At 41.5% G+C, this 15,582-nt stretch overlaps 2 protein-coding genes across 2 annotated transcripts in view; one reads left to right on the top strand and one right to left on the bottom strand.

The window, feature by feature from the left end:
- LOC136449004 (integrator complex subunit 10-like) overlaps positions 1-2,805 on the bottom strand; it is a 41,356-nt gene extending 38,551 nt beyond the window's left edge. Inside the window, exon 1 of the mRNA XM_066448759.1 lies at positions 2,636-2,805. Within this exon, the coding sequence (XP_066304856.1) occupies positions 2,636-2,779 (144 nt within the window). The 5' untranslated portion in view covers positions 2,780-2,805. The remainder of the gene's footprint in view (positions 1-2,635) is intronic.
- Positions 2,806-2,974: 169 nt separating this feature from the next.
- Positions 2,975-14,864, top strand: LOC136449006 (probable pterin-4-alpha-carbinolamine dehydratase). The gene is made up of 3 exons (XM_066448761.1): positions 2,975-3,084; positions 10,333-10,470; positions 13,948-14,864. The coding sequence occupies exons 1-3, from the start codon at positions 3,019-3,021 to the stop codon at positions 14,125-14,127; spliced, it is 384 nt and encodes a 127-aa protein (XP_066304858.1). The 5' UTR covers positions 2,975-3,018; the 3' UTR covers positions 14,128-14,864.
- Positions 14,865-15,582: the final 718 nt, after the last annotated feature.

The following is a 15,582-nucleotide window of genomic DNA, read 5'->3' as shown; positions in this document are numbered from 1 at the left end:
GATAGATTAGGTATATGTTGTGTATTATGTGAAACATGCGCTAATTTTTGACCAATAATAACCATTATTATAACATGCTTGAGAAGTGAGTACATTTTTGTACCTACCAAACATCCATTCACGACTTTCACACTTCCCAGAAGTACTTGTACTGGGATCCGGAAACGGATATTCTCCAGGCGACAACAATTTCCCTCAGCGTGCGAAACAAAACGGAAATAGCTAAAACCTTGAGTAGAAGGATGGTATTAACACAGGAACTTATGAGTTGTCCGGCAAATAATAGTAAGGATGTGAATTTGACAAGTTTTGTGGACAAAGGTATTTTTATGGACAACTAGCCAACACGTCGCCACTGTTTAGGTGGTTTCGCCCGATGACCTCATACATGTAGGTCACATCTCGTGTTCCGTCAGAAAGGGATTACAGATTAAATTAACCCTGTCCTGTGCACGGTTCTGCACCGAACTTCCGTCTCTGAGTTGTGTTTTGTTCTACTCGGTTAGATTAGATTTCCTGTGCCCACTTGCCATCATGTTTAGTGGTTTCGCACGCTGAGTGAAATTGTTGTCGCCTGGAGAATTGCCGTTTTTGGATCCCAGCACAAGTACTTCTGGGAAGTGTGAAAGTCGTGAATAAAGAACAATAACAATACAACAAAATACGGCGGGTTTGTATGGCAATATCTAAAATGCCTTGGCTGACCCCTTCTGTCCTTCTCTAACATATCCTGACTCAAACTTGAGCTGATTGGAACTAGACTTAAAGGAGTCCTAAACCCCAGAGGGGGGAGTTATTTTCCAATGGATGGTGATTTTAGGAAGTAGAAATGAATATTTTTTACAGTATACGATAAAGTACCCACTAGTCTCGTGCGCATCCAAAAGCATTCAGTATTCTACCAAATTCCCCAGGTGACCCTCAGCCTATGTGTTTTTTACAATGTGCCTGACAATGCCTGACAAAAGTTAGATTACAAAAAGAATGTCAGGGTGGTTAAGAAAAACTCGTCTTGCTATGTGTTCTTTTATATCTTATTAACAATTGGCCTTCTTATTGTGCTTAACCACCCTCATTTACGCCGAAAATATCCACGTTTAAAAATGTATGTTTAACGGGGGGTGTCCATAGTCCGGTAACTGTTCTAACTGAATGCGCATGTCTTTTGTCATCGTACAATTTGCCCTGAACCCATCAAGAACAAGCTTAGATCTTGTAACAGGCATATAACTGTGATTAAAGCTACACAGACGTTCCGCACTTTGGTTTTATTGCACACAAAAGTCACCGCACTTTTGGGATTTGCATTCTAGTGGAACCTTCCAACACAGAAAGGGGGACCAAACCCCGGTAAGGTGACAAGCGGGTCATTATACGTTCATGTTTAAGCATCCCATGTGAATAGAATTACACTAAAGCCTTGCAATATCATTTTTTTGTCGCAAATCTGTGCCATATTCTGTATTACAGTAATTGTTCAAATACGGTGAGATAGAAATTTCCCTTGTCACGGTGAGATCAACCTGCCGCCGGCAAACAAAATGGCGGGACATTGTAAACGTTGCCTGCGATCGTATGCCTTTACGCTTTCGGCTTCCTTGATGGTCTTTTCAACCTTGTTATTGGTAGCAGCAATATATATGGGATTTTTTTAGTCGGTAGGGTTAAATTTTCTGGAATGGTCGGGGCTCTACCGGCGGGTTGACTAATTTAATTGTGTTGGGCACCTCTTTTGGCTGCCGTCATACGTGATTGGTAAAGATGGCGGAGAGACAGGATGAACACTGCGGCGTCATTTTAACTCCGATTATCCAACTTTAAAGGCAAAGATGGTATATAGGTTTGTTTTTAGAGGAAACATAATGCATGTCCTTCCTATATATGGTGGTATCTTTTTTCCTGTTGTATTCTACGATGAACAATTAAAGAGTTTCGAAGGGCATGTTCACGATGCATTCGCTCGTCAACCCGCACGGAAGGCGTCAGACTTGTACAATTTTTAAAATCTTTCTCCGTTGGGGCTTACCAACTTCAACACATACTCCAACTTCGTGGTGATTTGCATAAAGGTTAAGTCCATAACGAGGTGTACTTATCATGTGCAGCTACCCATGCATATCTCTGCAACAACGATTTTTAAAACCTTACCGGACTATGGACCTTACCGGACTATGGACACCCCCCGTTACGCATAGGGAATACACTGGTAGGGTCTGCAGGGGTTAAAACACACCTTGTGTAATTCACCACAAGCGGAATTCTGTACAAAGTCGGCTTATGTATTGATTGATACATAATCTAGTGGAAAATAACACCGCCTTCTGGAGTTAAGGACTCCTTTAACGTGCCCATGATACTAAGAGTAGGAGGGCTCAGCCGGGCTGATGACTCGGAACCAAAACAGAAACTCTAAGTTACTCTACTATGGATATCCTGCCCCCCTCCCCCTAGCCGCGGCGACTGTTGGAGGGCTTCTCTTACTTGCAGTCTTATACCAAGGACATTATATGTCCTTGCTTATACATATGGCTAAAATAAGACTGCAAGAGAAGCCCTCCAACAGTCGCCTCGGCTACCCTCCCCCATGCCCATTTTACACATAATTTATCTCGTCATGTAGGAAGACTTAACACACCTGCACGGAGAATTCCCCAGGAAAGAGTGTTCTAGCCGTGATGAGCCATGCCTTCGCGGCGTGTGGATCTGACTTCAGGCTTTCCCGAGCCCGATTCACCAGCCAGGCAGAATCTTCCCGCGAGTTTCTCTTCACGGCAGCCATTTTGGAAAAATGACAGCTGTCTACTGTGATCTTTTTACCGCCTAATGATTACTTCTTCGAGAAAATCAAACTATCCACAAAATATATAACATACACTCGCAAAATTTACAATTTTTATCAATATAATCATAAATAAGCGTTTTCAGTTCATAAAGTGTCACATTGAAATATCACAAAGCACTTTTAGTGTTCTAAATGCAGGCGTAGACAATTTTTTATCGCCGACACCATAGTTGAGGATGAGGCCCCTTCTCGTGGTGACCCGACCAGTTGTGACAAGGTGTTTTCGGTTTGGAAGTAAAATGGTGAGTTTTAAACATTATGTTTCTTCAAATTTGTGTGTCAGTCTATTTCCGAATATGTAAAGGTCAATGCGACCACTTATCTGTGCACAGTAGTTACCTTCGCGACGAATGGTTTCGTCGAGAAGGTTATGCGACGGTGCTTGTCTGTGTGTCTGTTAGTGAACAGAATAAGTCGAGAACGCCTGGATGGTTTGTTGTCGTAGTTGGTGTGTCGGTGTGTATGTGGCAAATCTCAAGATGATTAGATTTTGGGCGAAGTGTTTTGCATAATTAACGAGAAAAGTGTAAAAATGTGTTCAATTGTATGCTTTACTATGCGTTCTGGTTGCGACGTGTGGGCTGTATAATGTTTCAGGGGATATTGATGGGGTCACAGATGGGGGGCAAAGTTGGTCATGAGGGGTCATGAAACGTCAGTTACATGTACTGCAGCTGCCAGGGACAAATTGGCTATCAGCCAGCTGTAGGGCAGATACAAGAGATAGGCTTGCCCTGGTAGGCAGTAATGCTTTAAAGCACTAAAACAAGGGCTCAGAAAAGGATTCACCTTAATTGCAAGCCCCAAAAATTCTTATGCACCAGAAAGCCACATCTGTCTACTTTAGAATCATGCAAAGAAAATAGACAGTTGACCAGCTCGTTCTCTCGTAACAGCTGACAGACGAAAACAATCGTCAACTTTGACCTACTCCCAGCCTGGAAGAGTCCACTCGGAGCATGTGAAACCAAACCACAAAGATATCTCCTTACACCAATTAAAAGACTGAAACATACAAATTTTGACCAAAGTTGGATATACACGGCCTTATATGAGTAAGAACAGTCATTAATGCAGTGCCACAGCATGGGAATACCGAGCATGTCTGTGTGTCTGTTAGTGAACACGATAAGTCGAGAATTCTTGGAAGGATTGTCTTGGTATTTGGTATGTTGGTAGGTCTCGATGAAACCTGAAAATGATTAGATTTTGGGCCCCCTATCGGCTTGTTACGGTACTGCAGCGGAACTTCATGTTATGATATCTCGTGTTGTGGACATGCTATGGAACTGATTTTTGAGTGGTAGATAGCTCGTTGGGCAGAGAGTAAGTGGTATAGGTTTGGGCCCCCTAGCAACTTTTTTGGAACTGCAGGGGTAGGTTTTGCTTCAGACATTGAAAGGGAATAACTCAAGAAGGGCTTGATGGAAGGTCATGATTTTTTGCATGTACATAGCTTGAGCGATGATGTACATGATTGGATACTTATTATGCAAATCAGTAACTAATTTGCATAATTAATGAGGAAAGTTTATACATTCATCAATTTCCATGATAGGACTCGCAAACATGTGACATATGTAACTGAGGAAGAGAGAAATATTAATAGATATCAGCTATGCAAATGAGAACCTCATTTACATAATCAATGAGAAAATAATATAACTCGAGATGGGCTTGATGGATGGTCATGATTTTTGGTATGTAGATAGCTTATGTGATGCTTTGTATGATTGGATGATAATTATGCAAATCAGATTATAATTAATGAGGCAATTTTAAAAACCTGCTGTGTTCCATGATATGACTATTCAAATATGTGACATTTGTAACTGAGGAAGAGAGGAATGTCAATAGATAGAAATTATGCAAATGTAGGCCTAATTTGCATAATTCATGAGAAACTACTATCATTCCATACTAGTAAATAACGGCAATTTCATACTTGTTGCATTTAGAAGTTGTGTGAATGTGAACACCATTGAATCAAATTATGCTAATAAGGAGCTTATTTGCATTATTGATGAAAAATGTTAGCATAACCTTCTTTGTTAAGCTCATAATCATAACAAGGAGGTTTGGACAACTTATGTTATTTGGGTGAGGAGGATCAACTGGTATGATTTTTGATTGATGCAAAACACTCCTAATACGTCAGTCATAAAGGTCAAAATCATTTCGCGAAGGTATGAGGTCGTAGAACTCTTGTTTTGTGTAGTTTTGTGTATCTGAAATAATTCGACTACAATTTGTGTAGCATTGACCTGATAGTAAGGATAGAAAATGTGAAACTTTACGTTTTGTCCCTGTCATAATTAACGTTAACGTTACCTTCGCCAAGAAGGTTATGCAGAGGGTAGCGTTTGTTTGTGTGTGTGTGTGTGTGTGTGTGTGTTTGTAACGTACAGCATAACTCGAGAAGGCTTGGATGGATTGTCTTGATATTTGGTAGGCGGGTAGGTCTTGATGAGACATGGAAATGATTAGATTTTGGGTCCCCTAGCGGCTTGTTATGGTACTGCAGCGGAACTTCCTGTTTTGATATCTCGTGTTCTGGACATGCTATGGTTCTGATTTTTGAGTGGTAGATAGATCTTTGGACAGGGAGTAAGTGGTCTAGGTTTGGGCCCCCTAGCGGCTGTAGTTTTGGAACTGCAGGAGCAGGTTTTGCTTCAGACTTTGAAATGGAATAACTCAAGAAGGGCCTGATGGATGGTCATGATTTTTGGTAAGTAGATAGCTTGAGTGATGATGTACATGATTAGATACTTTTTATGCAAATAAGTATCTAATTTGCATAATTAATTAGGAAAGTTTATACATTCGCCAAATTCCATGCTAGGACTCTCAAACATGTGACATATGTAACTGAGGAGGAGAGAAATATTAATAGATATTAACTATGCAAATGAAGACCTCATTTGCATAATTAATGAGAACATACTATAACTCGAGATGATGGATGGTCTTGTTTTTGCGTTTTGGCGCCTTCGCGCCAAAACGCTATGTCCTCGCTCTTACCTTCGATGCATGCTGTTTGGTTCAACACTGTGTCGCACACCAGAAGACCTTATATGGCAATACGTTCCCAAATCCTTGTATAGCCGTTGCCTTATATGGCAAGGGAGCACGAAAAGGCAGGCAGGCTTGATTTGCATGACACACAGGAGGGCGACCGCATGTAACTGCTACAACTGTTCGGAAATATCATTGCATTGTGGTTTCGGACTTTGATATCCTGAAAAATGACCATATTACATCTTTACCACAAGATTGCAGAAGAAAAAAAATGATTTCGTCAAGAAAACGACCAAAAATCGACATAAATGATACGATGTAGTGAGTTATAGCATTACATACAGGGATATGTGTTACACACTACAGCTTAGCTCGTCTGGTAACGCGTAGCACTTCGGACCCAGAAGATCCGGGTTCGTTTCCGTGCATGGATTTTTTTTGTCTTTTTAGATATTGAATATCAAATATATATATTGATATTATATTAATCTATCAATATCATATTTATGAATATCATTTTTTTTATTTTTTCATTAATAAATAAAGAAATATTTTATATTTGTTATTTTTAAATATTCATTTAATATATACAAGGCCTTTGTCTTATGAACAGGACTTCATAGATTCCAAACCCGGCATTCAAATTTTTCTGTTCATTGTAATGGAAAATACCGTGCAGCGGCTCCTATGCGCGGTAAGATGATTCTTGCAAAACACTCGCCACTAAACTTCTATCCCCGATGTAAACAGAGGCTCTTGATGTTGTTTGCAAAACAGCGATCCTTTGTTACAGTAAACTGTAGCAAATGCTCCATTGTTCAGTATCGACTTCATTCAGACAACACGGACGTGGAAAGTGACGCGGCTCGGCACAAAAATATGGGAATTATCATGAATTTTAGCAAAATTATCCAGGAAAATAAGGAAGAAATGTTGTAAATGCGGAAACCAGAATAATACGGATGAGGTAGCTGTTGATTTGTTTGACATTTGGTAGTCATTTTAGATAGAACCTTAGCTGTTATGAACTTCTATTTCACCATAGTGCTGATGATTCAATGGTGCTTTTTCAAATTTTATGTTTTATTGCGTGCCATGTACATAATTACATTGATAGCTTTTATAATGAGCCTATTGTACATTTTACAAATAAGTCCAAGTTGTAGGCCAAGACCAGCTTTTTCAAAAGCACTTAAGTTAAGTGACGTAACTTCAAAATTGCTTTCCCCAATCTGCCTTTCTCTATTAAAACAGTACTCCTTTCCCAAAATGACAATTTTTCTTATAGACTCAACAGCCCTTGAGTGACTTTCTCTGGCAGATTTTACTTAAAGTATACAAAAGGGAAAAGACAATTCACACTCATAAACGTAGCCAAAACGCCAGCTTTTTTTAAAAGCTCTTGTTTGGTATGTAGATAGGTTACGTGATGCTTTGTTTGATTGGATATAATTATGCAAATCAGATTTTCTAATTTGCATAACTAATGAGACAATTTTACAAGCCTGCTGTGTTCCATGATATGACTATTCAAATATGTGACATTTGTAACTAAGGAAGAGAGGAGTGTTAATAGATAGAAAATATGCAATTGTAGGCATAATTTGCATGATTTATGAGAAACTGCTATAATTACATACAGGTAAATGATGGCAATTTCATACTTGTGGCATTTGAAAGTTATGTGAATGTGAACATCGTTGAATCAAATTTTGCTAATAAGGACCTCATTTGCATAATTGATGATAAATGTTAGCATAACCTTCCTTGATAAGCTCATACTTTGGACAACTTCTGTTATTTGGCTGAAGACGATCAACTGGTATGATTTATGATTGATGAGAAACACTCCTAAATACGTCAGTCATAAAGGTTAAAATCTTTTGGCGAAGGTATGATGTCGTGGAACTCTATTTTTTTTTATTTGACAGCTAGATTTGGTCGTAGTGTAGAGATGTACAGAAGGGACATAAGTGTTCACCAAGGTCACTGACTTAAGTTGGGCGTGGCTTTCAACAGTAAGACTGGGTCTTCCCTTCAAAATTCAAGCAAAGGGGCGGGGCGCAATTTTGGCCGCAGTCCAATTTTCGTCTTGTATTTCATACATTCGGGCGTGTGTCAACATTTGAGACGTAGGGAATGTGGGTAGCTTACATATTAAAGGTCTCATTCATGAGTTATTTTCGCCCCATAGGCTTATTTTTATAATACATGTTTTACATATGGGCGCGTTCGTAATGAAGCTACAGAAAATGCACCAATGTTCTTCATTGTATGTTGAGAACATCAACCGTAGTTCATGTAAACAATTGCCAACAGTTTCACAGTTTTAACTAATGTTACATACAATCTTTTTTATAGCAACTAGAGTTCCACATTATCTTTGCCAAATAATCAAGGCTTATTGTGGAGAGTGATTGATATTTACATGCTTATCACCCCCTGCAATTTGATCATACACCATACCGTTTGGAAGTTATGATGAGGGGGGGGGGGGGATAATGACTCCAGTCTAGATATGGTTAAAAATCATTTGGTGGTACAGGACTATATGTGTCTAGTGTGCTGATATATGTTATAACTGGTCACCAAAAAATATTGAAAGTGATGATTAAATGGTGCAGTCAATATAATATATGAATAGAATAAATCTTTATTCCATATCATACACATTTTCAAAGACATAGTACATGTGACTTTTCCATACGGTGCTATAGGTAATACCTAGCAGTGGTGCAGTTTTGGTGCAATGTACTCTCTAAGCAGAGGAGTGGGTCCGTCTGGTTTTTGACGTGTTTTTTGTGTTTTTGTCAGGCTTTCTATTTTGTACCCTTTTCGTTATGTCTCCAACCGTGTGTTGGACAAAAATGCCTAAACTGAACACGTTAAAAACCAACCAAACCTACACCTCTGCTTGGATTGTAGTGATACTGCCCCATCTGTTTATTTATATGCCCCATCTGTTTATTTATACTTCTAGGCAAGGCCCTCTGTTGACCTGTTTCGGGAACACTGTCAAATGTCCCATTATGAAATGTAGTGGATTTACAAGCTTTCCTTACTAATTACTAGTATGCAGATTAGCTCCTGATTTGCATAATTAGTCATTGATTGTGTAAAGCACCATCTGAGCTCTCTACATACCAAACTTCACGACGATCTGTCGACCCCTTCTCAAGTTATTCATGTCCGAAGGTCAAAACAAAAACACCCACTGCAGTTCCAAACAAGATGCTAGGGGGCCCAAACTTACACAACTTACTTCCTGTGGCATGAACTATCTACCACACAAAAATCATGACCAAAGCACTTTCAGAAAATATGCTCCAAAATTTTGAAGCTCCGCTGCAGTACCTTAGGTACCAGCTAGAAGGCCCATTATCGAACTTGATCTTCCTTTCTGTAAACCCTACCCATCCACTAAATATCATACAGAACCATCAACAGCTTCTCGAGATATGCTAGCGACATACAAATACACATCCACACAAAGCCTGCTGCAGTACCGAAGGAAAATGCCAGGGGAATCATTTTTGAACTGACCTACGTTTCCACAACATCTACCCACCTACGTTTCCACAACATCTACCCACCTACGTTTCCACAACATCTACACACCTACAAAAAATCAGGAAGATCTATCAACGTTTCCGTCACTTTTTTTGCCTTCATACAAACACACAAGAATTAGAAGTCCGCTGCAGTACTGTTGAAAAACGCAAGGTGAACCATTTTCAAACTTGACCTTCCTTTGCACAACCACTACACACCTACCAAAAATCATAAAGATTCATCAAAGGTTTCTTGAGTTATGCTCTTGACATACATACAGACCCACCCTACAGCTGGCTCAACCGAAAACATAATCTTCCCCGAGTACTATAGTACTCGGCGAAGATAATTGCAAACTGCACTTAACTACACCCCCAAAAAGGCACTTTTCAGTTGTAAGCGCACGTCCGCATCACCTACAATGACGGGCTGTGCACATCCGACCTCGCGCGCGGCTGCCAAACTTTACCTGCTAATTTCTTCAGTTTGACGCTGGAGATCAATTGGGCTGGCTAAAAGGGAATTTCCCACTGACATAAACACACGTTCATGCAGCCGTTAATTTTTTGAGTACGGATTCTTTTAGACTCGGGAGTAACACATGAATGAGACCATAAAAGACGGAACGGTTTAGAATGGGGGAACACTCTATTTTCTCCTTACCGCACTCAAATACATTTACAGTGTGCAATGTTAGGGCTAACCCTTTATTTGTAATTAAGGCCTTGGCAAGTTTAAAAGGGTTATATCAAAAGCCCTGGCTGTACATTTTAAAGCCAAATAGATAAATCAAATCAATGTAACAATTGTACAGTATGGAACTCAGTGACTCTTTCTAAACTAAATCACAGTCACATATATCATTGGTTGGATAGAGGTGCAAATGTTGTTATCAATAATGTTTTCATTTTTTGCTGCAGGCATCAGATGCAAAGCGTGCAAAGTTGACGGACAGTGACAGGGAGTCCCAGTTAGAACCACTGATGGGGAAGGGGTGGACCATGGTGGACGGTAGGGACGCCATCTACAAGGAGTTTCTCTTCAAGGACTTCAACCAGGTATCTCCTTCTCTTATTCTTAGAGAATGGTCAATGGTGGACAAGTGGTCGCTGTCCCTTAAAGTTTTTGAAAGTTAGTTTTAGCTATGATGTGTGGTATTGACCCAATGGCTCAAATGATCATGAGCTTTCAAAGTTTGAACATGTCAATAGCTCAGAAATCAGTTGGTGGCAGCAAGAGCAGTCCAGTCTGGATGGCAGAAAAAGCTGTTCACAGTCCAGTCTGGATGGCAGGAAAAGCTGTCCAGTCCGGTTAGGGATGGAAAAATGGTCCGACCTTTTCTGCATGAGGTAGAAAGTGTTAGAATTGCAAGCAGTATGGACTGTCTTCCCGAATACAACACAGGGTATTCTGTATCACCTGAGGTACCAGCCCAACCAGGCCTCAAAATTAACTTTTTTCCCTACTGTCCCAGCATTGTCCCAAAAATAAATTTCAACTGTCCCGAAGTGAGGATGGACTGTCCCAACCCTATTTTCAGAAATTTTAATGTATTACAACAACTATAAAGCTCAGTAAGAGTACAGTATTGCTGTGTAAGCTTATTGTCCATTGAAATAAACTCAAAATCAACTCAGATTCAAACTTGTCTTGTCTTTTTTATTAGACAACAACAACAACAAATTTATTACATTGTATCTTATGGATAGTAGTGCAACGTCCACTGCACATTTACAGGTAGACCACTTGCTGCAGTGCCTTATCATGTCACAAGTGGCAAGTGGGAATTGGGAACTTCAAAAAGTCATTTTAGAACATAATCTTTTTCTGAAAACAAACAACAATACATAGTGAGTCACTGAGCGACACTAGTCTAGTACATTTACAGGGAACACATTTGTCAGAGTAGTCACTGTGGAAGCTGTGGATGGGGCTGACTCGGGTCGGGGCGCTCTACCTCCGTGTGAGAGTTTTGCCTTTTTCGCTGGCCGCGCGCCCGGCCCCCCTCCCTCCTTCCTCCGGCGCCCCCCTCATCCGCGATATCCGTGCGATCTTGAGGCCGACCTTGAGGCTGTACATAATTTGCGTGTACCTGAAGTTGTCGAAGTTGCTACTGGGGCCGCTCCCGTGGACGCTGGGGCGCCGCCCGCGGAAAAAAAAAAAACTAGTGAATTTTCCTCTGTGCCATGAGGCATGGCCCAATGTCACAAGTCAAGGCCTCAACAAACTTTTTTCTCCAATATTCCACTAGTGATTTTGCGGGAAATTTGACGAAGTTTGCCGAAACTCACGAGGTTACTCGAACTACAACGTAATTTCCCGAGCTTTGCCGGTTAACCATATTTGGCATTGTCAGCTGCTCTCCCGAGCATCAACGAGCTTACGATTCCTCACGAAGATCGTCCGGAAAGCGTGAGTCGGGATGATTCGTGCTTGGGAGTTTTACCGAACATATTCCGGAAATACCCGAATATTAAACAGTTCCAATTTGCCATATTTGGTGGATGCCGCGAGGCTGTGGTTGGTTGAATGTTGAATGAATACAGATCAGAGGTGATGGGCGGAGTCACGAAGCATAGCGTCTCTGGAAGCCCCGCGCGCTGCGGAGATCAGAGGCGATGGGAGGAGTCACGAATCATCGCGTCTCTGAAACCCACGCGGCACGCGCGCTGTAATTGCAGAACAAACAGATCAAATTCGGGGGGCTTTTGGAGGAGCGGAGAGCCGGCTCGCGCGCCTGACAACCGCGGGGAGATCGGACATTCTGATGTTGATTCGTTGATTATTTTCCTATTGTCCCAAAAGTGTCCCAAAGAGATTTTTCAGTTGTCCGCTTAAATTTTAGTGGCCCCGGGACATCGGGACATAGTTAACTTCGAGCCCTGCCAACCGCGGGTAGGATCGCCCGGAGGGCTGGGACTGAGGGTGATGCGGAATACCCCATGTTGTATTTCATTTATGTCATACCAGGGCTCTAGCCAGCCTGAAATTTTATCCCGTAAGCCCTAAAATTTTGTACAAACCTAACATATCGAGCGCCGTCCGGGGGTATTCCCCCCCGGGAAATTTTTAAATCTAGACCCTCTGAAACGCTATCTCCAGCATTTTGAGGGGCAAGTTTGGGTGAAAAATTAATTGGGCCTTCGTTGTATACAATCGGCAAATAAATGAAATTTAGCACCACAAAACTTTCTTATTTATTTGACAAATATACACGTGAATTCAAGTCGGCAGAAATAAAACATTTTCAACACCGGTCGACGCGTCGTACCGGTCCCGTTTGCGCCCTGTACTAAATATAGTAGGAAATGAGACACCCTACTTTGGACAGAACGCCCTAAAGACGTTCAATATTTTCCTTCCGTGTTTTCCATGGTCGATTTCTCCGGTAACTTCCACTTGATTTGATCAAAATTCGTCGATTCAAGCCCCATCTTCGCACCAAATATCAATTTCTGATGAAACCTCGCAGATTCGCGCCTCTCGTGAACCGCGAGACTTGTATGTCATTGGTCGATTTTCCGTGACGCGGCGTGAACGAACGCTGTTATTGGTAGATAATATCTGATTCTGAGGTCTAAAACTATCAACACCAGTTTTCGCGGGAAGAGTGCGTGTAACTCGGCGTAAAACTTTAACAATGTTTACCAAAAAAATACGGAAAGCATGGTAACTACCGGAGTATTTTTTGTGTGGCTATAACTAGCGGTGAACCGGGGGAAACAGCCGAAAAAACGTCAGCCCGATGCGACCGGCCCGGCACTAGTAGTGGGGAGGGGGGCACACGATGCTGATTTTCTCTCGGCCCACGAACCACTGTCAACCTCCGCGCCTCCGTTTGTCACCTAGCTATAAAGCCACCTTGGGGTTGTCACCTGCCGCCGGCGGAAGATAGAAATGGCCTGAATCGACCTCGCTTCAAACTTTCGCTTCTTTTCTGGAGATTTTTGCAAAAGTTCAAGCCCTGTCTATATCTTTTCTCCCGATTTTTGTCCGTCAAGGTTTACGGATTGGTCTTGAATTTTTTCCGTAACACGCAGCAAAGTTCCGTAAATTTACGGCAAAACTGGCACTGGCTAGAGCCCTGTGTCATACCCACCCAAGAAAACACACATTTCAATGCAGAATGCGCCATAAGTTGAGGGAGTTTTGTGTCCTCGAACAAAAGAAGTGTAACAACATTGATTCTAACCTCCTATTCTATGAATTATCATATATCATATAATTATCATGAATTATCATCATCTGGAACACCCATATCAAACGTTTTCACGGCCCAGGTATGACATAGGTCCCAGTATACAATGGTATTTATATGTAGACCCCCATGGCCATATAACTTACTTCATATCGGGATATATTGGAACACACCATACTGCTTGGAACTCTCTGCAAGGGGTATAACCACACGCAGAAAAGATTGCTTTTACCCTCCCTAACCGGACTGGACTGCTTTTTCCACTGTCAGGACTGGACTTCTCTTTCCACCAACCCTAATCAATGTGACCTAATCATGTATTGTCTTGTTCTTGCAGGCGTTTGGCTTCATGTCCCGTGTGGCCCTCAGAGCTGAGAAGATGGACCACCACCCAGAGTGGTTCAACGTCTACAACAAAGTCCAGATCACGCTCAGCAGCCACGACGTCGCTGGGTTGTCAGGGCGGGACGTCACCCTAGCAAGCTTCATCGAGAAGGCTGCCTCCTCCATCCAGTAATGAGTTTAGTTGTTGAGGCCTTGAGAGCAGCTGGACCTAGCTATGTTGAGTAGTGGTGCTACCGTACATATCAGTGGGCATGTCACACCTAGAAGTTTTGTTCCTACATACAAGTGTAACAATCAGAACATATTTTTGGCAACACCACAGGGGAGGAGACATTCTGAAGAAATTACTTCTAGTATTTTCGCATACCTTGTAGGGCTTGTATAGACTTGATGAAATTAGTTCACTGAATTGTGGGGTATGTACAAGTGTATTGTACTAAGACTAAGGGCTTCTAGGAATACAAGATGCTTCTTATTTCTAACAAGGTAATGCTTATTTCATGATTTTAAAGCAAGGTGATGGTAGATAAAACTATCAATTTCTGACTGTAAGGTGGTAAGGCTATGTTTAACATAAGTAATTCTGCCTTAGAAATTGGCATATAAGTTTGCTTTCCGCTTGATTAAAATGATTTGTGTCAGAATGTATATTTATGGACATCTGGATTAGTAAAAACACTCTGATAAATGATTTTTTATCATGCCCCTGATATCCTCTTACAACCTTGATATCTGAAACATGGTTGTATACAGAAGGTCATAACCATTTCTTTCAATTACAAGAATGTTGTAATAGAAATCAAATTGAGACCAAATCTCTTTGCTGTATATGCCATAAGAGTGAACCTTGAAATGGTAAACTGTTTAGTGATGAAAGCATAGAATAAAAACACTGTGGTTGGTATTGGTGATGCATGTTCTGTCGTGCTTTGCATACATATTATATTAGTTGTTTTGTCAGGCCCCCTTTTCACTTTCACATCTAGTGCCTCCAGATAACCCAGTCAGCGGCCAAGTAGATGGGAGGAGGCCCCGGGCTAGGGCGGGCAGGCCTCCAGCCAGTTGAGAAACATGACAGGTGTGACGCCAAATCCCTGAGCTGCCAAATACGTGAGAGGTCAGGTACTGCACCTGTGTGGAGTTAGGGCTGGGCAGTCGATGGGGCAGGGCAAGATTTACATGTAGGATTAGGGTTAAGATTAGGGCTAAAGTGTCATGCTCAGGTGCAGTAGCTGACCTCTCACGTATTTGGCAAGCTCAGAAATTTGGCTTGACATCGAGCCAAGCCAGATTTTGCGTTCCCAATCCCTGAGATGACAGCAATGTTGACCTTGTGCTAACTGTCAATTCATCCATTATTATGGGCTTGGTTTCAATTATTGACGGCATTCACTGGACCATATGGCAAATGCACACACCCAACATAGCAACCGTCGGCGATACCTCCAACTTTGAATTGTAGAATCCAGCCATTGGTAAAGTTACCCAGGCTTCAAATGAGGCCAACGATCGATACGCACGTACGTTATTCTTCGGTGTCCATACAGACTTCTTGCCTTGACCATGCTGTTGTTCTTGACTTTATGTACCACTTTGCTACGCTGGTACTGTTGTACACCCATGTGTA

Source organism: Branchiostoma lanceolatum, chromosome 14 (genome assembly GCF_035083965.1).
Source record: "Branchiostoma lanceolatum isolate klBraLanc5 chromosome 14, klBraLanc5.hap2, whole genome shotgun sequence".
Lineage (NCBI taxonomy): Eukaryota > Metazoa > Chordata > Leptocardii > Amphioxiformes > Branchiostomatidae > Branchiostoma > Branchiostoma lanceolatum.
This window is presented reverse-complemented; position numbering and strand designations above follow the sequence as displayed.